Source organism: Mugil cephalus, chromosome 18, assembly GCF_022458985.1.
Source record: "Mugil cephalus isolate CIBA_MC_2020 chromosome 18, CIBA_Mcephalus_1.1, whole genome shotgun sequence".
NCBI classification, from domain to species: Eukaryota; Metazoa; Chordata; class Actinopteri; order Mugiliformes; family Mugilidae; genus Mugil; species Mugil cephalus.
Window position 1 is genome coordinate 11,041,925 of NC_061787.1, and position 25,857 is coordinate 11,067,781.

At 43.3% G+C, this 25,857-nt stretch overlaps 1 protein-coding gene across 1 annotated transcript; it reads right to left on the bottom strand.

Moving 5' to 3' along the window:
• Positions 1 to 295: 295 nt before the first annotated feature.
• On the bottom strand, positions 296 to 25,753 carry LOC124995817 (F-box/LRR-repeat protein 7-like). The gene is made up of 4 exons (XM_047568512.1): positions 24,627 to 25,753; positions 20,653 to 20,742; positions 3,386 to 4,003; positions 296 to 1,829 (listed from the first exon to the last, which is right to left on the bottom strand). The coding sequence occupies exons 1-4, from the start codon at positions 24,661 to 24,663 to the stop codon at positions 1,093 to 1,095; spliced, it is 1,482 nt and encodes a 493-aa protein (XP_047424468.1). The 5' UTR covers positions 24,664 to 25,753; the 3' UTR covers positions 296 to 1,092.
• Positions 25,754 to 25,857: the final 104 nt, after the last annotated feature.

The following is a 25,857-nucleotide window of genomic DNA, read 5'->3' on the forward strand; positions in this document are numbered from 1 at the left end:
GTTGTGCAGAGCACTGAACAACAGCAATGAAGAACAGGTGGAGGAGGAGGAGGAGGAGGAGGAGGAGGAGGAGGTGGCTGACACTCGGCAACATGCTAGCACGCAACTTGAGCTACAAGTAGCAAACACACGGGTTTATTTCATCCAACAGCATCAAAGCAGGAAGCCCCGTGACCCCCGAACCCTCACGCTTCGGTCCTTCTCGTGGTGGAAAACATTTCACAAGTCCATATAAGGCGTTCCCCAGATATTCCTCAATGACTCGTAAACAGGCGCACACTTAACGGGCTGGATTTTAGAAGACGTTTATTGGCACAGTTACAGCAGCAATGTGTTCTTGTTTATTTTTAACAACCATTTGCTTTTGGCAGTACAAGCCCCCTCAGTAACCTTTCATTAACACAGAGTGATTGTCAGTACAGTTGCGTAAAGTGCACACAACACAAAGAAAAGTGAAACGGAGTGTACTTTAAAATCAGCGGGTCCGCTTTGTTGCTGCTACATTCTCAGTGGTTTAAGCCGGGTTTATACTTCTGCAACGGATCGACGCCGTAGCCCGCGCAGCCGCGAGCAGTTACGCTTCCCCAAATCGACCCGTTTGTTTTCTGAGAGACTGTCCCCTCGACCCGAGCAGAATCCTCCGATGCAGAAGCACAAATCCAGCTTTAGTCTGAAGATACTTGCTGTTTATAAATAGCTGTAGTAATGTATGATAAAGGATTATGATTCAGGGCTTTAATGTGATGACTTTTTAAAATAGAAAATATATATTACAATGCTTTTAAATGGTAACACAGCTGTACCCAGTGCTCAGTGTTGTTACATGGTGATTCTGGGGAAGAAGTAAAATACTGAACTTTTCTGCCTTTTTTTTTTTTTCCAGATAAATACGTTTAAATACATTCTGTGGAAGTGTTTTCAAAAGGACAGCATTAACAGCCACGAGCGCGTTTAAAAAAAACAAAAAAAAAACAAAAGACAAATTCTGGCCAGTATTGCACACCAGCTCCGACGCATCGGCCAATCGACTCTGCCATAGCAGGAATATTAGAACATCCACTTGTCAGAAGAGCAGTCCGAGAGCTCCGCGCCTCAGTAGAAAGCGGGGTTCGTGTGCTCGATGACGCAGCGCCGGCAGTGGCGCCTGACGAACCGCAGGGCCTCCGGCGACACCTCGCAGTCCTGCACGTTGAGAAGCTGCAGCTCGCAGCAGTTGGCCGCCAGAGCCTTGAGTCCTCGGCCCGTTACGCTCTCGCAGGCTCTGAGGCTGACTCGCCTCAGGCCTTGGCAGTACATGGCCAGCTGCTCCAACCCGCTGTCCGACACCAGCGGGCATTTGCCCACATCCATGGACTTGAGTTTGGGGCAGCTCCTTGCCAGGTGGCCCAGGCCGTGATCCGTGAGCCCCTCGCAACCCCTCGCGTTCAAGTAGCGCAGCCTCGGGCAGTAGCGGGCCACGTAGCGGATGCCCACATCCGTGATGCGGGTGCAGTGGGCCACGCTCAGGTAGCGCAGGCACCCTTCGAGGCGAGCCACCTCGCGGAGGCCGAAGTCCCCCACCAGGCGGCAGTCACTGAGGCTGAGCTCTCTTATCGAAGGGCAGTGGAGAGCCAAGTGGCGCAAGGCTTCGTCCGTGAGTCTGGTGCAGCGGCGCAAGTACAGGTGCGTCAGGCGCGGGCAGTGGGAGGCGATAGTTCGCAAGCCCTCGTCCTCGAGGGAAAAGCAGTCGGTCATGTCCAGGTAGTGGATGGAGATCTGCTGGCCGTGCAGGGGGGACAGCTGGAGAGAGGCCTCCTGGGTGAGGCTGATGCATGTGACCTTGGAGCAGCCTGGAGGAAGAGGAAGCAGAAATGAGTTATCCAGACGATCTCGAGTTTAACTTGTATTTCTTTCAAGAGACTCCGACAAGGTGCAAGTGTAAGAAGCAAGAGCTTTTGTTCTTATTCTGTTTTAAAATGGCTCCAGCTGCTAATGTATACTTTCAGAAGTTTCACTTATCAGGAGAAGACCATTTTCTTTGAAGATGCCCTCTGAACATAAAAAAGTCCCTTCGTAAGAGCTCTGTTGAGCAAAAGTGTAAGCAAGCTTAAAAAACCCCTGCTTTGTAATTTACGAAGTTATTATAACTTCTCTGTTCTCAACACCCACCTACCTCATACCTCTCCTTTCTTTGCTTCCTAGTCCCTCGTTCATTACAGTAAACAGGGGGGCAAGAAACCTGAGTCACTGGGTTCTTTCCATCAACCTGTTAAGCTCCTTCCATCTAGGAAGGGGTGGTTTTTCTTCATGAACCCTATTAAGTTGAGTGATTTGCCACCAGATGGCGCCACAGTAAGTTTGGCTGCATGCTACCAACCAGAAACATGAGCTATTGTGGTCTCACTTATTAAAGGAGGACCATATTCTTTGAAGATGCCCTCTGCTTTTAACTGCCGAGCCATTCTATCATCTTTATTTTGTGCATGACGTGTACCACTCCTTTTACAGTTAATCTCTCAATGGCCTAAATAGACAATTGGAATAATCACAGAGACAATAAATTGTATAAAGTACAAATGTGTATGCATCTCTGTTCTTTCTAATTCAGTTACTATAACTGAACTGCACCTCATATAAGTCTATTTCCCTCTCATGTCTAACCACTCTTTCTCTGTGTTTGTCTCAGTTCTCAACATGCACCTCATCCTTCTCTTTTCTTTGCTTCCTCTTCCCTTACAGGAACCACCGAGGCAAGGTCCCTTCTGTTTCCTTTAGCTCCTGTCAATCAACCAAGTACCTGCCCTCAATTAAGGGCGTGGTCTTCCTCAGTGAACTTTCTTGAGTTGAGTGGTCAGCCACTGGGGGGCGCCAGAATGACCCCATTGCTTGGGTGCCTTCAGCGAGAAGCATGAAATTGTTGTCCAATATGTGGTCAGATTTTAGGGATAAGAATCAAAGCTCTGTGCCCCTAAAAAACAGATTCAATTTCATTATATTATTCCTGTCAAATAAAACCCGCAAGTCTTCTCAAAAGGTTATTTTTACAACAAAGTGCTGGCTTCCTGCTGCTAATGGCGCAGACGCTGCCCTGCCACCGGTCCAAGTCAATGTTATTTGTGTCGCTTCCTTAATGAAAGCTGCAGACCGCTCCTCTTACTCATGTTGAAGTAAGTCCTGCGTTCAGCTAAAGAAAGCCTTTCTTCTCCCACATGGGAGCTAAAGGTTGGCAGAGCTTCTCCTGCTCCTCTAATGATTCCACCAGCTTTACAAGAAATAAGTGAGAAGGACGGAGAGGAGGAATTCTTTGAGGTTAATCCACATGTGATGTAAGGTAGCAGCTGCTCCTTAATAAAAACTTTCAATCACGTTTTTTTTTTGTGTTTATTGTGGAATGTGACAAGCGTACCTGAGAGGTTGAGGTGTTCCAGGTTGGGGCAGCGGGACACCACCTCAAACACAGCATCGTTGGAGATGTTGTAACACCCGGCGACCTCCAGGCGACGCAGCTCGGGGCAGCACTGAGCCACCACGTGCAGCCCCCGGTCGGTGAGCCTCTTGCAGCCGTTCACCACCACCGTCTCCAGGGTGAGGCACACGTTCGGGGTGTCTTGGCACAGCCGGTGGGTGAGGACCCTGATGGCGCGGTCGGCGTGGAGAAGCTCCCCCGTTAGCCGGACGGTGCTCCACAGCCTCGGGTCCCACGCCAGGTTGTACCAGCGGCGGCACACCCTCGCGCACCGGCACAGCTGATTGGTGGGGAGGTGGGAGAAGATCTGCAGGAGGGTGTGGTCGGGGAGGAGGTCGATGGGGGCATGGTGGTGGCCTTTGGACTGTCTGGAGCGGGTGTGAGCGCCGGGCTGAGGGTGGATCACGGCGATGGTCTCAGCGGGGGCTGAGGACGACGACGAGGAGTTGGTCTCGTGGCCGTTGCTGGAGAGAGCCGGGGAGGAGAGGGAGGAGGATTTGGACGGCAGGATCAGACCCGGGCTGGGCGTGCTCAGAGTTCTGGTGCTGGACTCGAGACCTGAATGGAAAAAGATAAGGCAAGGTTTGTTTTCGAAAGTTCACAAAGGAATCTTGTGATACATGCACCAACCACTTAGACCAGACCAGGGAGCCCCACCCCATAAGAAATGACACTCTCCGGCAGGATGCAGCCTGACACAGACACACACGCAAAAAACATTTAGGAACAACTCAAAAAACATGAAGAGCAGCACAAGGTGTTGACCTGGCCTCCGAAAAAAAAAAATTCACTAGATCCCAAACTGATCAAGTATGTGTGGGATGATCCACAGAGGCTCCTCCCCTCAACTCACTGAACCCAAAGACCCCCACTAACAACATGCCAGACACCATAGGACATCCTCATACGACCCATATCCATTCTCTCATGACTCACAACTGTCTTGGTGGCTACACGATATTAGGGAGGTGGTCATAATGATATGCCTGATCAGAGTACATTTGGATTTGATAAGAAGCCGGGGCCAATCCAGTCCGGGTTTGACTAATGTACCGTAGGGATCGCTTTTTTTTTTTTATCTAGCCAGATGTAGTCAAATGGAGAAGTCCGAATGGAGAAACGTTTGTGAAATCACAACTTTTGGTTCCACAAATACGAAACTGGGCTTTAAATAGTCATGAAACTTATACTAATGTGTCTCAGATCTTCAAAATCCCACAATCAATCTCTGACTTTTGGCCTGTTCTCTGTATCGCAAGTTCAGAAGTGGGGGTGGAGGTAGACTTCAGCAAAATCCTCAAATGTGCAGCACAGTGGAGCAAAATTCACCTTCAGATACAGTTTTAATACAACATGGAGTGGATTAAAACTCAGTCAAACCGGGTCCGAAATGTGATAACTTTGTACAAGTGGTAACTTGTACATACATTTTGTGGCTTCACATCAAAGCTGAGCTGGCTTCAACTTTTTTTTTCATGCTCCAGTGATGTGGTCGAGCAATCATGTGTTTTTTGTTTTTTTTTAACCAGTGACATTAATCTGAAATTACAGCAACACTTCAGTACGGTGTGTGTTCACAGCACAGGCCTCCGCAGCCACATTTTCTCAGGTTCAGTCTTCATGCGTAAACCAAGATTATCCCAAAAGACAACATCACTGTTGTTTGCCTGGGCCACAGAAGACACGACACAGGCCTGGTAGCACAAATAATAATCACTAAAAAGTAAATATTAAATATGACCTTTGCTGTTGCTGGTTTAGATCACTGAAACACTGAAACACCGTCTCCCATTCATCATTATCGTGGGGTTTTTTTTGGGGGCGGTTTGGGGAACAATTGTGTCACATCTATCTGTCACGGTCACACGGGGCCTCTTCGTGTGATGGCTTCAAAGCAGAGCAGCTGAGCAGTTTGGTGCCGGGCCTGACAACGTACGGTAAGCCTCTGTGTAAACACTGAGGCCCTCCTGACAGATGTTCTCTGATTGTGTCTGAAGTTGCAGCTGTGCAGAGCTGGAGCCCATCGCCGTAGCGTGAGACCGCAGAATCCTTTTGTTGGCCGGGCCATCAGATCAGATTCTTGGGGTCGAGACATCACACTGGGACACTTAGCATCGATGCTATCTCCCCATCAACAATCTGTCTTGTCTCACGTGGAGGAGTTTAGCTAGACAAATCGTATATGATGTCATATATGATTCATGTTGTTTTACTTGTTTGGTAATGAAAATGGTGCAGTGCTGCAATGAATTCCTCTGGTGGGTTTGCGATTATTCCACGAGACGATACTGTATCTCAGTTTTGGACTTAAAGTACATGGGTCAATTATACCAAAAGGGAATATACAATATCGGCCTTGGGTAAAATAACCCAGAAACCTGCCAAGAACTTTTCTAAAATCCTTTTTATGAGCGGTTTTGTCTTACGTCTACAGAAATCTACTAATAGTTTTTGTTCCTCAGTCTAAAGTGTCTATGCTCTCCCGGCAGCGTCGGGCCAACCGGATAACGAAAAGCAACTTTAGAAGATTCATTCAGACTTCAAGGAGGGTTTGGTCCAAGCTTCCACTAAAACTACGAATATTAAGACTTTAAAAAATCAAGATTTGATTATCTTTTTGAAACTAAGCACAGATCTGAAAGCACAAGATGGCATTAGGCTGAATTTTTATATATCGTTAGCCTAATAGCATAATTGTCCTATTTTTTAGAAAACTAGAAAAAACAATTTTTTTTTTTTTTTTTTTAGCTAGCACGTTGATATTTTTATTGATATTGTAACAGGAAGTCGAAAAATGTCTTAGGCAATTATGCTGTTAGGCTAACGATATCTAAGATTGCCTGCAATCATGTGCATGTACGAGCACAGAATTAAGAATGCAGAAAAATGCTGGCAGGCAAAACAGAAGCGTAAAAGTGTGTAAAAGCAAATATAAATTGTGGTGTCTGACATGAAGATTTCTTGAAATGTTCTGTGTTTGAACTAAATTATGGAGCCGAAGTCCAAGTAAAAAGAACTGAATCGTAAAAATAATATCAGATGTTAATATTGTTGTTCCAAAGACGTATTAATCAACTTTGGTCAGTTATATCACTCCACTTCGAAGCCTGTGAGACGTTTTCAATGGAAGTTGGACGAAGCATCAGTGGACGTTTTTCACCAGTTCATTTTTTAAAAGGATGACAGCATAATAATGTCAGCGACTTGGAGAAAAGGGAGCTGGCAACGCTCGGCCGCTTTGTATCTTTGACATTTATAGTGAACACAGCATTACTGTTGAAATGTTCTGGACACAACTCTTTTCAATGTTTTTTTCACAATAAAAATTTTCGTTTTATGGCGTCAGTAAATTAGCTGTATTTGAAGTATTAGCTAGAGGTTCCCAACCCCAACAGGGTCATCTTCAAGTGAAGGTGAGATTTAAAACTGCTCATCAATGACAAGCCTACGGACTGTATGGTGAAGCCTAAGCAATTAGAACCCCCCCCTAGTGGCTGGCTGTGGCATACGTCATAAGCTCCACCTCCTCTGTGTTAGTGGGAGGGACTTCATCAAATTACTAAAACTACGAGTCAAATACGTTTTTCTCAAGGATGCTTTCTGTCATTTTAGGTTGTTAATATAATAGTGATGCATATCCAAATGTGAGTTTTTCAGATTTTAATTTTAATTAGTTATAGTTAGATGCTATAGAAACGGGATGTGGAATCATGGTCACTACCAGTTGCCATGCCAACTGCTCCGTGAAGCAGCTCCTTAGGACCATTAGAGTTCTTATGAAATGTAACAATACAGCATAATCCAACATTTCTTTGTAACTAGTGGAGATAGTGTTAAGGCAGTATTAATTAAACGCACAGTGATAATTTCCACTCTTGGACCGTACTGCGCAGACTCTGGTGCAGGACATATTACCAGGAAAATAGTGTCAGTTTGGCCAGTGCAAGGACATGGGGACACATTGTCCATATTATATACACTATACTATGGTATGAAGCTCAGTCAGTCTTTAAGAAAGCCCCAGACCTATCTGGGACAAATATCAGCACTCAATTTATTAGATTTTGACTAGTATGGGCATTATTCAGCTGAGCTTTGATAAAATCTTAATAGGCACACACAGAGGACATAAGGCCAAAGAGACTAATGAACCCTACATTTATTTTGGGATCATTTCAATCCAAGTTTATGCGCTAGGCAACTAAAAAGTTACTTTTGGTAGTTTCATTAGTTTCTCAGGTCCTTTGAGGCTACTTCTTTCCCAGATTTTATTAGGATACTATTTATGTAAAATATCTCTACGACATCAAGGTCGACAATTTCTGAGAAGATTGTTTGACATGTGCACCAAACGCTTCATCTACATTTCTAGTCCCGGTCAGACTGAACCACGTTGGTTAATCCTGGACCAACAGTCAGCTGCTTCTGCTCAGTCCGACAGTGACAAATGGACAGCATCCTGCCCGTCATGTGGTTTTGTGTGCTGGGACAGACAGCTGAGCAGCAATGCCGTCCTCGTGAGCGTCCCGCAGATCTGAATTCCAGACCTTGGGCTCTGTCTACCTCCTGGCTCGTCTCTGATGACATCAACAGACCCCGTCCTCTTGGGAACATGTCCTCCGATTCACTCCTGCTTTAAAAGTGCCTCTTGCGTGCATTAACGTTCTCCTCTCGCCTCCAAATTCAGGCAAAATGACGCAGCAGCAAACGTTAAAAATATGCAGCAAACACATTTTTACTGAACATTGGGTGGTCTGTGTATGAGTAGCTCAACTTTACATGTGCAGGATTATTTCTTTTTAGTTTATCTAGTTTGTCTTGGCAAACCGGTTTCTCCAATCATTTTTAGCTTAATCCGCAGCATTTAATGATCCGAGGTGATTATAAACACTTCATCTATTTTAAATTTCGAGCACCTGCCCAAATATGTCAAGACAACGCCGATGCTGGGGCTTTGAGGTTTATTCAAGCACATTTGCGAGATTCCTGAGTGGATACCTAGTGTTTTCCGCGATGTCTGGAAGCACACAGCCCGAAACAGGTGGAAATATGTATATTTTTCACATGTCCGTCTCAATAATAAGGCTAAGGAATCCGCAGTAAAGCTTCGCTACAAACAGGAGAGGATCAGATTTTCCACCGGGCCGTGTGCAGGAATTACACAGACGCACGGTTGGAGTCATTAGTCTTGATGGATGAAAGAGACACTGCTTTGTTGTCCAACTGCAAGCTAACGCAATGGCTTCTCCATGTAGCTCATCAGCCACTGGCTGAGGAGCAACTTCTAATACGTGTAATTACATGTGTCACTGATCAGAAGAGAGCTCCGAGCCCACAGAAACGCAGCGCCACTAATTAGACTACACCCACCCCCCCTTCCCTTCCCTTCCCTTCCCTCAGAAACACACTTTCACACAGCTGCTGGGAAACGTTAAGTGAAGTCAGCTTTGCACTGAGCCCCCTCCACCACCCCCTACACACCCACACTCCACCCCAGAACTGGTGTTAACGTGTCCTAAATGATCGGGCTGCAAGCGGGTAGCTTTAAGTGGCTACGTGAACGCACAATGCGCCTCTTGCATAAGACTAGCTTCGCCTCATCCATTCAGAAAAATCATGATTACAAGTGACCGTGTCCGCTGACAAACGAATCCAAACAGAAATTAACAAACGAAATGACTGAGCGTGAGCAGAACATGTCCTGAAATAAAATAAACAACGCATCAGCGTGTGGTCAATTAGCGGCGCGCTGACGTTGACGCATGCAAAGTAGCCATGTGGGGTAAAGTTATGTGTGTTTCCTCAACAATGACCCCATTATTCTAAAAGATTTTTCTTTCACTGCAGCGTCATTATATAAATAAAAACTTGACATACGTGCTTTCAGTGAGTGAGAAAGACTTGACGGGCCATTACGTTGCACAATATTATATGTCACGTCCCCAAGTCGGGGAGCTTCATGAATAAATTCCTCCTTTGGCATCTAAAGACTCACTTATAGTTTTTAGTCTTCTATATGGTGAATCAATGGGTTTGCAATCAACGGAATCAACTAATCAGTCACATTGTTTCAGTCATGCAGACGTTGTCTCATTTGATCAGGTACTGGGACTACATTGCCTTACAGACACCACTTTACTGAAGTCCTGAAGTCCTTACATCTTCTGGCTAAAGGATGTGCATGTCCAAAACCCTCTCCTGCTAGGACAACTCCCATCAGAGTCAAACTGTCTCCTAAAATATACATTTGTTCTGGCGCAAACTCCGAAACCTCTCAGTGGAAATCCATGAAAGTCCATTCTGAACTCAGAGATAATATTTTGACAAAACACTCGCGGCTCATTGTTCACTTATTAGCTCGGAGCTAGCGCGCAGCTTTCAACGCACCCATTAGTGGGCCGCGAGTTGCAATGGTTTCGTTATTCTTTCACTGCCAAAGTCGGGGATGAACTACAACACGGATGACAAGTCCTAAAAACAACTACTGAGCTCGCATGTCAACATAATCATTTCACGACAACAAGGCAAACTCTGATGCAAGAACGTGAAAGGGCCTTGAGCTTGCTTCAGACGGTTTGCTTTGCGACTCCGGACCCTTCGTGAAAGCATAAACTTTCCTGTAACTTCCAGTTGCTGCAAAAATCTTTATGAGTTAAGCAGTGGTGTCGTGTTTTATATCACTGTATCGCTGCAAACCTATCATTAACAGAACAAATACCGTACAGCTGTTAAACTTCTCTTCAAGGCGCTGCAAGTGCAGATGGTGGAAGATTCAGTTGGGTTTGGGAAATCAGAGGAGAACATCTGGTCTTTACCCCGCACAAAGAACAACTGAGCAGCGGTGAAATGAAAGAGAAACTCATGCATTCTGAATGCACACATAGCCACAGCAAGGCATACTTGGAATGAAATCATTTGCCACTAATACCCAAATCTGCGCTGATCCACAGCACTGCTGCAGCAGGATCCCATTAGCATCAGCTCACTTCTGAAGCACATCTGGAGCGTGCTTGGATACCAGAAGTTTAATGTAAATCAATTGGAGTGATCACTGAGAAGAAAAGAAGTGATGAGAGAGGTGTGGCTGGATGTTCGGAGTGATGTCGCCTTAATGGCAAAATCCTGATTTAAAAAAAAAAAGAAGAAGGAAAGAAAGAAAGAAAAAAGGCAGCATGCAAAAAACAGATTGAAGGGAATCATTCGAGGGCCTCCAAAAAAGAAAAGAGGGGCTAGAGGAAAGGAAAGAGGGAAGATAAATTGGCAAATGAGCCTGCAGACTTTAGCAGAGACAGAGACAAGTGCACAGGCAGGGTCAATCCAGACTTTGACGCAGTCTGGTCATAAACCAAAGCTTTGGGGATTCTACTCGCGATCTTGCTGCGCTGTGAAGCTCCGCTAAGACCCTGTCTGGAGCTCCTAGGATTATTACTGCCGCATCTGGCAGAACAGACCAATCCATTACCTCAATGCCATTAGCCCCCGCGACATGTTCCCGCTCTGCCGCGCTCCTCCCCGCCAAGGGTGTGAGGGAATCAGATGCTCATTTTGTGATCATAAGTGAGGAAATCAAATGTGAATCAAGTTAAGATGGGTAATGTGTAAGAGAGAGAAAGAAGTATAAATAATAATAAATTATAATAAAAAAACAAAAACAAGCAGGCATCAGGGATTTGACTGAAACAAAACTAAAAACACAATTGATTTATCAGCACTAAGCGGTTACGTGCTCCAGTTTTTAAAGGGAAACATCCGACTAAGAGAGAGAGAGCTGCCGGGATAAAAAACATCTGGGTCTGTCTCGGGTTTTATTGAATACATGGAAGTTGATATTACTGTACGGTGTGGCGGCTGGGCTATCAGCAAAGCCTTCACTACAGGAAGGCCTTACGTCACTGCACGACCCAGAAGACAATAGGGCCGGCTGGTTCCTTCACAATGTGCACACTCGGACAGGAAATAGACTCGTTCACAACACACAACCCCCACAACTACTTCTGGCCTGCAGCTACTCTCACACTCACTCAGTGTCAAGATTCATTTCTGAAGATCGTGCCGCAACACATCGGGCCATCCACATGCCAGGAACAACGCGGCTAATTTCCTCGCGGGAGTTTTCCGCCTATTAAAGCCCTCTGAACGTCTCTATGCTCTGCTCCTGTCACAGTAGAAATCCTCAGCTGAGGAGGACAGCAGACGCTCGTATCCCAAAGCCAGATTTAAAAGGTGAACTCACTCCATGAAGAGCTGAGTGTTGTGTTTGTCTACCCGTAGCAGCCGACATTTTCCAGGATACAAATGGGAGTCAAAAAGTAATTTGGCTTCATGCGAAGCTGATCGCGCCTTTGGCAAAGAATTTGAATTCGGGATGAAGTCATTTTTTTTTAGCAGGTTGTTAAACAGGGATGTCAAAGACGGGGTGACCGGGTTTGGAGGGTCGTGTTTGCCCCTGTGTACAGTTTATCCTCTTTGGCAGTGTTCTATGAGAAGTGTGGAGTGACACTCACTTTTATAAATGGCGGAGGGTAACGTGGCTTCACACGGCACCAAGCAGAACTCCACATCAGGCTGGGAAATGGAAAAGCTAACGCTGGCCCAAGCGTTTGATTTGGTTGTGATGAGGAGCAAATGTAATGATCTCATGTGGTTAAAGCAACAGAACGAAGGGAAGTGCTGGAACTTTTGTGGTTTCAAACTCCTGACAGAAAGGGCTCGCTTTTACTTCAGTAAGTGCTCTCAAATAGTGTAAGTGACTTTAACGAGAGGGACGAGGTTTGTAGGCACTATGCATGGCCTCTTAAAGCTAAACAAATAAAAACAAGTGATAAATTAAATCTTATTATGATAAATTGATACTTCTCTTATGTCTGTATGCTAAATGCCAAGCTAGAGCTAGCAGGTTATTAGCTTGGGTTGGCATAGGCAGGGGAAATATCTAGCCTGGCTCAGTTAAAATTCCTTTAAAACTTCCATTTGTCATTTCTACATTTCTTATTGTTTACAGATTAGTTTATCATTTAACATTTAGAGACCTAGATGGTTGAAGTTTTGACACCTAGCATCATTAAAGAAACCTTTTTTTTCTTGCTAGCTTCATATTGGATGGAGCTTCATTAACATACTGATATACAAGTAGCATTGAATTCCTCACTTTACCTTTTTTTGTAAGAAACCAAATAAGCATAATTCTCGACATAATTTAAGAAGCTACTGTAGCTTCTCAGATGCATGCCACCATCCATCTTAGCAATGTTTTGAGGAACCTTTAAGGGGAAGTAAAAAGAAACATGTTTTTCAGAGAACCACATGAGTAACTTGATACCATTCTGCTATCTGTATCTGTAAGAAGCTACGGCTAACAAATGATCATAGCTTAGGTTAGCATACAACTGTATGCTGAGGAAAACAACAAGCCTGGCTCCGCTAAATATTTAAAACATGTAAAATAGCAATGTCTCAATTGTGCATATTAATAAAGATGTTACAGTGGATTATTGTTAAACTTTTAGAGGCACATGTGAGTTTTTTTTACACCAAGCTAGCTGTTTCAATCTCCTGAGCTCATTACTATGCTAAATGCATGCTAATTTTGGAGTTTCATAGCATACAGACATAAGAATGGTTTCATAACAGATGACAGGAGTAAAAAAAAATAAAAAAATCTAACAAATGATTTTAATGACTTTATTGTATCTACAGGTGTTCTTTGCAAATACAAATTCATTTAACAAAAAAAAGGGTATTTGGCTGTTTTTGTATGTTTTTTTTTTTTTTTTTTGTTTCATTAGAGTGAAATGTTCCTCTAAGTTTTATTCCAGCTGACATTTCTATGCTTACGTAATGTAACAAGCCACGTAATGAAAAGAGGGGATGGGAAGTCCAATGTGTCAGTTCAGCTGGTCCGCAACCGTGGTCATGTTGCCACATAAAAGCTCAAAAACCCAGGTGGATCATAGTAAAAACATGACTCGCAAGCCAGAATCTTGACAGGAAGCAAGCGTGGGTTTCAGCCAGGTGGCATCCGTCCCAACTCCTGTCAAACATGCTCCTGTAGTAGACCTGAAAAACGTGACCCCGCCGAAGAAAATGGCAAACGCATCGAAAACAACAGGGCCAGCGCTCCTTCCTTCTCAGCAGAGAACGAGAAGGCCGAGCAGTAATCAGAGAAGAGTTATGAGATGGAGAGCTCTCCTCCCTGAACTGCCTTGGCTTTCCTTCCCTTCCTCCTCCTCCTCTTTCTTCGGTAAACTGCTTTCACTTGTTTTTCTTTTTTCTTTCGCCGCCTTGTTCTGTGCTTTTTCGCTCAGATTTCCTGGCTCTTGCGGCAGTGGAAAGGAAGGGGGAGGAGCGAGGACAGCTGATGGAGAAAATCTGGGGAAAATAGCATTGGCATTCATTGCCTCTGTGTTTTGTCTTTACACAGACAATTTCCAATGAAGAGTAGAAGAAAACCACTGATGCATCTTAGTTCAACTGCAGAAGACTCATGAAAAAATAACTACAGGCTGCAGTTTTGTGTAAAAATGGGAACAAACATCAAGAAGCTATGGATTTCTGTACATAAAATGAGAACAATCTGTATTTCCCCTGTAAGCATCTCCCCTGATCCCACCTCAACTAAACAAACCTCTGTCTGTTGGAGAACATCCAACAGAGCTGTAAAGCCATTAGAACTAATGCAGTATTAAGTTTCACCAAGTCGTCACTACGGTAAAGTGGATCATAACAACTTAAATTTTCTCTCCGCAGTAAAAAAACGTCCCAAAGGCAATGACACACAGAAACGCCTCTGCAGAATTGTTCGTATTTGGCAGAGCAAAAATCAACAGCGAAACACTATACATCTGACTGAATAAACGCAAGCAAATGGGTCATCGGCGAGTGAGGTTGGTTTACAGATGAAGTGCGAGGGATTTGCTGCCCCTGGGAAGGCAACGAACATTAACATATTGGAGACAGGAGTTTTTTGAGCGGAGCTGTTTAGACTGCACATCTGACCCTCACACTGCCTTCAAGAAGTGGAAATATTAGGAGGAGGAGCGTTTGATTCTGTCTGGGAGAATTTGCGACTACTGATGGAAAGGTCACCTGTGCTATCCCCCTGACATGCAGTGCACATGGGCAAACAATAAATCCTTCACAGAATAACCTAAAATATGGTGAGTTTTCATATGAGCTTGAGGTTTGAGTGTCTAATTTTGTTTTGCTTAAATCTAGCGCCTCTTCTCTGGCACTTGTGACAAAAACATGTAGAAACGCTGCTGATCCAGATTTAGTTTGAAAACTTCTTTAGTGCATTTTAGTCTGGATGAATTGGAAACAGTGACATCCACCTCTGCTTCCTGGTTGGGTCTTATCAATCAGTGCTGTCCTTCTCTGATTTGTCACCCCTCTTTCATTCAATGTTTTTCTAGGAAAGACTTGTCTACCAGTGGCTAATGGTACGTGGATAATGAATTAAAGATGTTGCTGATTTAAATCTAAGCTAATACAAAAGCAGCCGTGCCCTTATTTCTGCATAGTTTTAAGTCTTTATGTAATTTAAACAGGAGCAGCAGAGACCAAGATTGCTTAGAACCAGGTTGTAAATGTTTTTATTTCTGCTGTTAAGTTTTTTTTTTAACATGGAGGTCTATGGGGATTGACTCCTTTTGGAGCCAGCCTCAGGAGATCATTTGAGGAACTGTACTTTGCAGTACTGTTTTAATTTTTCAGCCCAGAAGGTTTCCAGTCGAGTTGACCCAGCAACCAAGAAAACAAAACATTATTTGATCAACTTGCAATAATTTCCATGTTCAGGAGTCAACTGTGGTTTGAGTTTTTGTGAAATGGCGCCAAAAGTTCCATCTAGGTGGAGACTGGACTGAAACCGTCCAATTTATACTGAAATTATTTTAATATAGTGGATGGATAGAAAATTCCAGGAAACTACAACATTTTGATGGAGTTGCTGCTTAAATTCTTGTCTGATAGACCCCAACCAGCCAACCAGATTCTGGCATTACCCCACTATCTGTATGACTTCATTCATGAAGTTGATATTGTATGCATGGAGTTGTAATCTAAATGGCATACAGCTTTTGATAAGAATATAGAAAACCGCATATAAATCATGACATGTTTACAGAACAGAGTTAGAAATGATATGGAAGGCCAGGTTGAGCTTTTCCTTGCCACTGTTATCACTGTTTCTTTGGGTCCTTGGCAGACAGAAAGGAAGTCGGTTGTTCATTGTTCGCACTATTCGCCTGTGTCTGAGCCACCTTCCTGGTGCCATTATAAGTGGGTGAAGGAACTGGCCTTAAAGCTGCTCTGAACTGATCGACACCCCTGTGAATCTGCGTTACATCAGCGGTTTAAGCTTTGGCCCAAGCTCCAGCTGATAAAGCAAAAGATCTTCAAGAGTTACGGCGCGCAGGCTGAACATCTCTTGAATCTTAGCTCCTACAATGTCTGAGCTGCATTCCTTAGGTACCCTGAGTTGTGCCAAAGCAAACCCTTGAGGCCCAGACAGGGTCACAGTGTAACCCCTGCTGGGAGATACTCAATTTCATCCCACAGGAAGGATTTACTGTCCAGGACTGTGCCTTTCAGTCTGCAGCTAATAAGCGAGTGGGTCAGGCCACCACAGACTTGTCTAAATAATAACTGAAAACAGAGACACATTGCAGAAACTTGCCAGATGACTGTCTGACTAAGTTTCAGGAGAACTTCCTAATGTTGATTTTGTGGAATATGTGATGGATGGTATTGAGGCAGGATAATAATTCAGAATTTAGTTTTTTATTGAGTTTTTAGGCAGTCATGACATCTTTCACATTTTTGCGATGGGACTGGTTTTTTGTTTACAGAAAACCAATCAGTTCTGGTGGAAACTGGTGCTGTCTCCAGGCATTTCATGTCAGGGTTTCTGGTTTGGATCATACACACCGTGGATTTAAAGACAGATTCCCGTTTGAAAGAAAAAAATAAAAATTATCAAAATAGTTGTTTGCCCTATACGTAGGTTTACAGAAAGTCGCGCTTATAGCAGGCTAACTAGACAGTAAAGATGTATCTAAGATAACTTATAGTCATTGTGGCTGGTTGTTGATATAATATAATGAACACGTATGTCTATTAAACCAAGACTCCTGTGTATGTCCCATACATGTGCTTCTCCGGCTAATACTTATGAGCTGTGGTGCAAGCGTAAATTATTTGTAAGTTAGCTGCAACCCAAGTGGGTTGTGTGATAGATTGTAAAGTAGTCCAATTTTTTGTGCACTAAAAGGTGAAAAATGTGCTTGTTTATGTCCTGTTTAAGAGTTAGTTTAGTTTGTCAGTGCAACCTCACATCGGCTGGCAGGCCGTTAGCTTACTGGGGCTAACGTCAACAAACATTAGATTGGATTAGCATATTGGGAAGAGTTTGCTAACATTTTTTTGAGTTGGATTGCTAACTTATACACTGGTTGCTTGACAGAAAAAATAAAACACATTGTAAGAAACTGATCATAGTTGTTTTCATTATATATAGGTTTACCAAAAGTTAAGCTTATAGCAGACCAACTAGACAGTAAAGATGTATCTAAGATAACATACAGTCATTGTGGTTGTTCATTGACACTGACGTGTTTCCAATATAATATAATGAACACATGTTCATTAAACCAAGACTCCAGTGTATGCCCCATAAATATGATTCTCCGGCTAAAGCTTATGACCATCTAGCTGTAGTGCTAGCGTAAATTATTTGTAAGTTAGCTGCAACCCAAGTGGGTTGTGTGATAGATTGTAAAGGAACCCAATTTTTTTGTGTACTAAAAGGTGAAAAATGTGCTTGTTTATGTCCTGTTTAAGAGTTAGTTTAGTTTGTCAGTGCAGCCTCACTTCATCTGGCATGACTGTTAGCTTACTTGGGCTAACGTCAACAAACACTAGATTGGAGTGGCATATTGGGAAGAATTTGCTTTTGAGTCGGATTGCTTACTTGTACACTGGTCTATAATGTTACCCTGTAGTTTTACATTAAAAAATACCATTAGCATTAACAGCAATTAGCTGCAATTTCCCCGTTGTGGGACAAATAAAGGTTTTCTAATTCTAATTCTGATTTAGGACTGCAAACATGGCCAATGTGGACCCTGTTTAGTCAAATAGTACCTTTAAGTGGAACTGTACATCAATTGTGTTGTCAGACTAATGATTTTAGGCAAAATTAATAATTATTAAATGTATTTTACACATTAACCATAAACCATAGCCATCTCTGTGCCTAAGGAAATGACTAACATTTTACTTTCTAATGTCCTTTTTACTGTCCTGTTGCACTGATGATCTTTCTGCTCCTAGTTTTTACATTTTGCACATGCACATGATGCTTCCTTCTTTGTTACCAGACTAACTAACGACATTAAAGTGGTAGTGACCTTACTGCAGCATGGGAACACAACTGGCACCAATATGAATACTCCCAGTGTGTGGTGGGGAAACAGGCCAGACTGCTTCCTGATTAGTTTAGTGGACCACAGCGCTAGGTGGGCACGGGCTGTGTGATCTGCCACTGTGTGCGAGTACGTGAACGCAGATCTGGATTTGTGCTTATTTGTGTATGTGCGTGCATGTGTGCATCTTAGTAAGGAGGGGGGATTTGACTGTGGCCGTGGCGGTTCCAGACCATGTAATTACTCCCACTTAGCATGGAGAAAAAAATAACAATTTCAGTCATAACACAGGGGGAGAATTATGGTCTGGAAGCCACTGGCCGGGGAGTCTATCTATATATTTCTATCCGCACAGGTTGTACTCCAAGAAGACACATTCAGGGCAATCAATTTCTCCAAAGTCTGGGTTTCTTCCAAGTGCTCCTCAGTAGACACATCCCAGTGATTCCGCATTTCCAAAGCACTAACCTGCCATGACTCAATGCACACTACTCTATTAGTTAAGTTAATCAGTGAATTAGCCACACTAAAACAATCTACCTGACCCGCATCATCTAAAGGACATCTGATGTATCGGGATGCTTTCTTCTTCGGAGAAACACCTTGAAACCTTCAGCTGACAGTTATAAACACGGGCTGTAGCTGGTATTTGTTTTCTTGCGGGCAGTGCCAAACCACAAGAATACTGCGTTCACCGTGCCAGAGCAAATTTAAGATTGGTGGTGACAATGCATGAGAGGAACAGGGTGAGCATATATTTGTACGAGCGTGCAGAACAGTCGATGAGTCACCGGTCAGCTCAGAGCGTGGGGGTTGTTGATAAGGTCTTATCAGGATAAGTCAGTGACTCATTGATTACTATTTAATTTCCACCATCTGACTCTTTGGTCACTTTGGAAAATACATTACCCAGACCATTTTACTGATAGGTGACTTAAGACAAGGTCCTGATAGTATGTTAAAATTTAGTATACTGAGATGCTAAAAGCTGCTAACTAAACTAATATTTTCTTCTCAATTAACAAGGGATCAGATAAAAAACAAAAACAAAAATAGCCATGAAACTTCAACGTTGCATCACATTCCCTGAATCTTCAACCTCGTTTCTAAACATCAGTGAATTATTTAGCAGATAAAGGACAAAAATCATCCTAAAAGCTTGGTGGAGACCAAACGTGGCGCTACAAGTGGAGTCAAAACTCTCAAAATGAAGGGTGACTAATTAAACCAAACACATTTAAATAAAGAACAAATCCTTACATGAGTTTGTTTTTTCTCCATAAGGTTTCTGTGTTGAATCCATATGGATGCAGTCTACTTAAGTTTGTGGTCAGGTCCTTGCTCTCTAAGAAGTTTAAAGTAGCAGTCTCGAATGTTAAGTCACTGTCCATCTCTGAATGACCTAACATAATCGCGACTGAGCCTGTGACGCACGGATCTAAATTGCATTTACAGTATCCCCATCTTGGTGTCTGTGGAAGCATTCCTCTGCAAAATCATAAAGTCGCGCACAGTTAGTCACGCATAATCCATCACGCGGCAATTACCATCGTGCACGGGACAGTAGGAAGAGATGACACTGAAACTGAGCTCGGTTTACGTGCGAGCTTTTATGCTCAAGACCTGGTGTGTCTGCAACGAGTCGATGTTTCAACCTTCTCTGTGGAAAGTGGACGTAAGTGGCTCATGTTGGAGTTGGAGTGAGTAGATGTTCGACACACAAAAGACAAATTACGTCAGAGTAGATGGCACGAAGGAGGAGGAGGAGGAGGACAAAGTTTCTGTGCTTGTCTGGCCACTGAGAAACACGGATGAGGAAACTTCAGACCACTCGCTGTTGTTTGCTTTGCCACAATGTGCAGTTATATTTCTGGGGAGGTGACACATCCAGCTCATGCAGATGCATAAATCTAGCTTTAAATGGAGCTCTACAAAGTGAGGTTCGAAAAAGGCTATAACCAAGTTTTCCAATAGATTTCTAGGTCCGAGAATCCTAAAACCTTTGGCAAGACAGTGAACTTACTGCCCCTATTTAAAATGCAACTTTTGTACTATGTGGTGTTCTTTCATTTGAAAAAAAAAAAAAAAAATCACCAAAAACCTCCTACTTTGACTGGCAGATTGCTCGAACTGTTTCAGACTGATCCACATTTGAGACAGCTGTCCACAGCAGGCTTCAAAAGGCATCTGCCAGCTGCAACGTATTTCTGAACCATTACAGTGAGCATACAGTTTACATTCGTAACACATACACTCCTGACAAAGAGTTCCCTACGGTAACTCTGCCAGGGGTTGGAGGACTGCCTGGGCAGGCTGAGTAGTCGAGAGGGAGCCGGGGAGCCGCATGGAGAGGAGTAACAGCAGCAGAAGGGGAAGCACTCTTTCCACATTCATCGCTCCCTACACCTTCTCCGTCTCCAAGTAAACCCCTCTCGCCCTCCTCCTCTCCCGAGCACGCACACCTCCCTCCCTCCGTCCCTCCCTCCCTCCCTGGCAACGCTTTGAGCCTGATACGACCACAGTTTAGATAAGCATTCTTCCACAATGAGAAGCCAGAAGTCCTTTTTTTTTTCCCCCCCCTTCTTTTAAAACAAAGCTCGAGAAATGCCTTTGGATTCTGATGGGAGCTGCTGTGAGTTTGTTTTCAATTTAAGGTTATCCCAAGAACACACAGGTTTCTCTCCAAAAATAGGCAGTACAGAAAGGAGGAGGAGGAGGAGGAGGAGGAGAAGAAGAAGAGGAAGAAGGGAGGGGAGTTTGGTTAATGAGCACCAGATGCCTTACCTTCGGTGGTAGCCACATTCTTCGGGGCTTTAGTTGGTGTGTGATCTGTGCTCGAACTTATGTCAGAGGAGATGCTTGAGCTCCCTTTACCTGCAGGGAAGGCAAACCAAAAAGTTTGTGGGTATAATGCGGAAAGTTTGAGATGATAATCAAACTGCCTCTTGATTTACGTTTTGCAATTTTTTTTTTGTTCCGCAACTTCAAAATCAATCTTTTCATGTTTAAGTTTAATCCCAGAAGACTGTCTGTCAGAGATAGCTGCGGAATCAAGCATTGGTGATATATTTAATATGGTAAGGAGGTATGAAGCGTAAGGAAATATAAAACCCATCACTCTCTGCTTTCATGACTTTTATGTTCCTCAGTCTTGGCACATGCACAAAGTCTATGCTGGTTTGTTTGACTTAGTGTCCCATTTTTTGGAGATTTGGAAGAGGAATAAAGTCTCCCGAAATTCCCTTTCGGCCTTCGCTTCCACGGAGGACAAGTGAGGAGACGCTCAGCAGGATGCAAACGATTACAAATGTATCATCAGCGTACAGTCGGTCACATTTAGGCGAATTTTATCGTTTGGGTGAATTTACAGCTTCTTCCTTCAGTTCGGGGCGCTTCATTTCTAAGATGTGTCCCTCTGAGCGGGCGCCTCTGTTTGCCAGAGCACGACGGGCCCGCTTGACCGTCATGGAGACTGCCTGTGGAGAAGTTGTTTATGGCACTCCATTCCTCTGTCAGATCATAAATGCAGCGTTGTGGCTTTTCCTGAGAGTAAGTATGCGCCTTTCACCCAACACAACAGGCCGAGGAGGTATTCCCAAACAGTCACACCCACGTCCACATCAAGTGCAGCCACCTAAATGGAGCAGACAGTTCCCGAAAATGTGCAGCAAATGTGAAAGCCTGCGCCGAGAATTAGAGAAAGAGGTGCAACCTGCCACACACATATATATAAAATAATATAAAAACCAAAGCGGCTCATATGGTTTTGGCATGGATGATATTTTGTGGTGACATCACCGAGCTGACACATCTGCTAAGGCTCATTCGAGCTTCAGTAATGACTCAGAGATTCGACGAAGAGCTTGCAGATGTCAACGTCCGAGCAGAACATAAAGCTTTAGCTAGGCAAATATATTTAAATGTTTAGCTTGCTGCAGGACTCTTTTCCTTAGCCTGTGCAAGCCCGATTGTTTTCTGCCTTTCGGGGGAAAAACAAGTTTCAGAAAAGCTCCTTGCTTCCTGTCTTATGCTTATATAATGTGGTTGGTGGATGGCTGCTGCATAGTTGGAACTAGTGTGTAATTAATTGCGGATTCACACTTGAAAACAGATGTGGGCTGCAGAATTCTGCACTTACGAAGCACTGGGTCGAAATATTAACGGCGGGACAGTAAAACTCCTAAAAGCACTGTTCTCCTCGCTCGCAACAAATGCAACAGTCGGAGCGACGGGCAGGACGAGAGAGGACATCGTTCTTCCTTGCGAAAACCATGTGGCACCGCCGTCAACAAAACGTCCGTTACTGCAGCGTTTGTATTTGCAGCTAACTTCAGCCTTGTTTTTGTTTGGTGCTGCTGCTGCATAGCTCGAGGACAACTGCGTTAGAATCTGTTTGAATTCCAAGATGGAGCCGGCCCACGTGTTATTTTTAACATCACGACTTCCAACCTTTTCTCTGCAGTTATTGACTTAGGAAGAGAGCTCATTGGAATGTTATTTATACAAACATTTCTGCTCTGGAGGCAGAAATAATGTGCCGAGCTGAGACGGAGCGCAGTTTTCCTCCCCGAATGTGCAACGGCGAAGATTAGACCTCAGATGAAACATGCATGTGAGAGATGAGATTTGCGGCGATATGAACGTTAATATCTGCAGTCAAACCGGTGCTTTTGGCGGCGAAGATGACATTTAGGGGATATTCTAGGATTATTAATGCCACATGTGGGAGATTTTATCAGCGCAGTGGTATGAGAGTCAACAGATTCAGGTTTTGTTTATTGTAATATCATAAAAAGGAGGTTTAATGTTGTCTTTTAGAAGGTTTAACCTGCATTCCAGTGAGGTGAAACAGTTTTCTGGTTTCATCTGCCACCCCAGTGAGGCGGACAGTACAAATTCTTCTCGTTTTCTGTCCTTTAACATTGCAAATGCTGATGAATACATTTTGAATTCATGTAGAAAACTCTGCTTGTCTTCTAACAGTCAGCAATCAGTAGAAGGAGAAACTTAAAGGGGCAGTTCAGTTTCTTAGGAGTGGGGTCGTGTGGGGTAGTGATCCTTATTACTCATAGTAGATGGTGGTCGGTACAACCAGCACAGAATCCCTGTGATCAAGTGTAATGAATGAGGTGAGCAGTAAATATATTTTAGGCCCAAATCAAACAATCAATACCAGTTTAAGCGCATGATATATTTTTACTGTTTTTGGCCATATTAACTTGTCGTCAGTTAACATTAACTTGTTATCCATTGGAGACTGAAGCTGTTGCATCGCCACCTGACTCCATTCACAAAATCTCTAATTTTTTCTTTCAGAATAGGAGAGTTGGTGGTGGACAGCAGATTGTCTTTGGTGCTCTCACAAGTTTATTTGGATGCAAACCAACAGGTTAACACACCTAAGTCACACCATGATGCAAGTAAACTACTAATCGAGGCAGATGTGGGCCAGTAATGCACGCGTTCTGCGTTTCAAAATTACTATTTTTGTCAATGCAGTCTGGTATCTTTGCCGATGGCGAAACAAGGGCTTCAGTTCTCCTTCTACAAAAACCGCCAGACAATAAAGTGATAAAACTCTAAGCACAGCATACACTTAAACCAACACTGATTGTTTAAGATGGTTGAAATATGTTGCCCCCATCCACAGCAGGTCATTTCTGGACATCTGTGCCTTTACTTCTGCTTGGCTGTCTCAATTGAGGCTTCTTGACCACCGTCTACAGTAGGTATCACTAAAACTATGGCAATTACCCCACTTCAAAGAGACACAACTATCCCTTTAACATCACAAACAAAGACCTACTGGCGTATCCACTTTAAGAGTCCATTTAATAAGGAACAGCTTCCACAGAAGATGCAGTAGTGTGTCATTTGTTTCTAACACGTACTTCCATGCGACTACATAAACATGACACATACGGCACTGACTAATAACGCACGAACCGGCTTCCAAATAACAACAGGCTGATTAGACTGTCGACAAAAACCTCCGTATCTGGTTCTCATCAAGATAAGATTGACTGAAAGCCTGCATAACTAAAACGCTCACGTCCTCTGACCCATCACCTCCACAAACGCACTTTTTCTTTTTGTCCTTGAAATATCATAAATTAGACTACCAGGCATGTCTGATGAACTGCCAACTCAGCAGCTGTCGACTGAGAGGTAATATTTTATTGAAAGTGCCACCAGGTTAAACTCAAGAGGACAACTGCATGCCAGTAACACCAAGTTACTGAACATGCATAAGAGTAGGTTGAAGGTTTAGATGTGTTATTATTTTTTTTTTAATCTTACTTACATCTTTCATTTTAGGTGATCAAATATGACCAGCAGATGTCACCCTATTTCTTACAGAAAAAATATAAATGTTGCACATCTTTAAAAATACAAGATACCAGTTTGAGGTAAAAAGGAAAACGCTTTAGAACAGCCATCCTTTGCAAGATTGGTGCAAAACATAAAGGGAAGCTCAATAAAACACAATAAACGGAGATAATATAAGTTAGTTTGAGGGGATGGTGCTGGTTTGAAGGTTGCCAACTGATGTCTACGGGGACAAACTCGAGGAAGCTGCAGACCCAGCAACCCCACATCGTGTCTATTTTTAGTTTTACAAGGACAGAATAAGAAAAAAGTCATCACTGCCGGTAACTTCAAATCATTTATTTTACTGACTAGAGAAGTGGAGTTTGTTAAAAAGGTGCCAGAATTCATATAAAAGCCGTTTTGAAGTTATTAACAGCAGCACTTACCCTCGCTTCCATACAGTTTTCCATTGTTCGCACCCATTTTAAAGAATACATAATCTATGCGCAAAAACTCGGATTATCAGGTTAAATTCCAGAGTAAAAAAAATAAAAAGAGTTTTTCCATAGAAGAAACTGCTACACGGCCAGAAGTTTGAGCAGGGCCGCTAGCTGCGACTCCAAATAGTTAATCCAGATGTTGAAGAGAGGACGCCTGAGCATTACGCAAACCTAGAATCCAGACTTGTGCTTCCAGCGGCGCAAGACTTTCTATATCTGAACATCCACAGACTCGCACATACACACGCACGCACACGTAGAAAGAAAAAAAAATGGTCCCGGATTCGAGGAGTTTGGGAGAAAAGTTTGTGAAGTGCCCTAAATGGTAAGCAGCTGTTTATCAGGCGGAGTGCGGGCAATCTCAGCGGCCAGACAGAGTTTGTGAGGACGCGCAGCTCTCGTCCACTGGATTTGGATTTAAAGAGACCGCAGACCAGGGAGGGAGATGTGGATGTAGAGAAGAAAGAAAAGAAAGAAAAAAAAAGATAAGAGTGAAAAAGTTCGAGATTGTGCCTTAGAAACACTGAGACAACAAGATATAAAGCAAACTTGTTTTCTTTTTCTTAAAAAAAAGAAAAGAAAAATTTCCCCAATGAGTTCAGATTATATTCTTGAATAAAATCTAAAAACTAAATAAGTCTCAAGCCAAATAAGTAAATATTTTAATTTAGATCTGATATCACCAGATATGTTTCATTGATTCATTCTCAGCCAATCAGAAGCCGCCAAACACAGCCTCTCATATATTCTGAGAATAAAGTCCCACTGAAAGAAGAGAGCAGTTTAACCACACATGCTGGAATGCGTCTATGAATAGCAGTCACACAGGTCATTGGATATCTAGAAGTAAAGACACCGGACAAAAACAGTTGTCTGCCGTTGACAGTCGACTTAATATTCTAAAAACCTGCTCAGTTCCTTTCTGAACACGCGCAGATCTTCAGCATCCAGGGCGTACGCCAAGCCGTAGGGACGATTTTCCACGCAGAACACAAATAAATAAATAAATGAATAAATATTCACACAATTTCCTTTCTGCATTAGATGGCAAAATGTTTCTAACGCTGCACAGACTAGGCACATTTGTGCTATATTGGTAGAAGTCTTGGCAGGCGCCCAGAAAAAGCACTCAGCGGTAATCAAGAGATTTCTTGCTGTAGACTTTCCACTCCACAGA

What these genes read in the sequence shown, in the direction of transcription:
- LOC124995817 (XM_047568512.1), bottom strand. Translation starts at nt 24,663, where the DNA reads ATGGGTGCGAACAATGGAAAACTGTATGGAAGCGAGG. An exon ending in AAAACTGTATGGAAGCGAGG is followed by an intron (nt 20,743 to 24,626) that starts GTAAGTGCTGCT and finishes CCTTCCCTGCAG; the next exon opens with GTAAAGGGAGCTCAAGCATC. An exon ending in GGAACACCTCAACCTCTCAG is followed by an intron (nt 1,830 to 3,385) that starts GTACGCTTGTCA and finishes CTCTTCCTCCAG; the next exon opens with GCTGCTCCAAGGTCACATGC.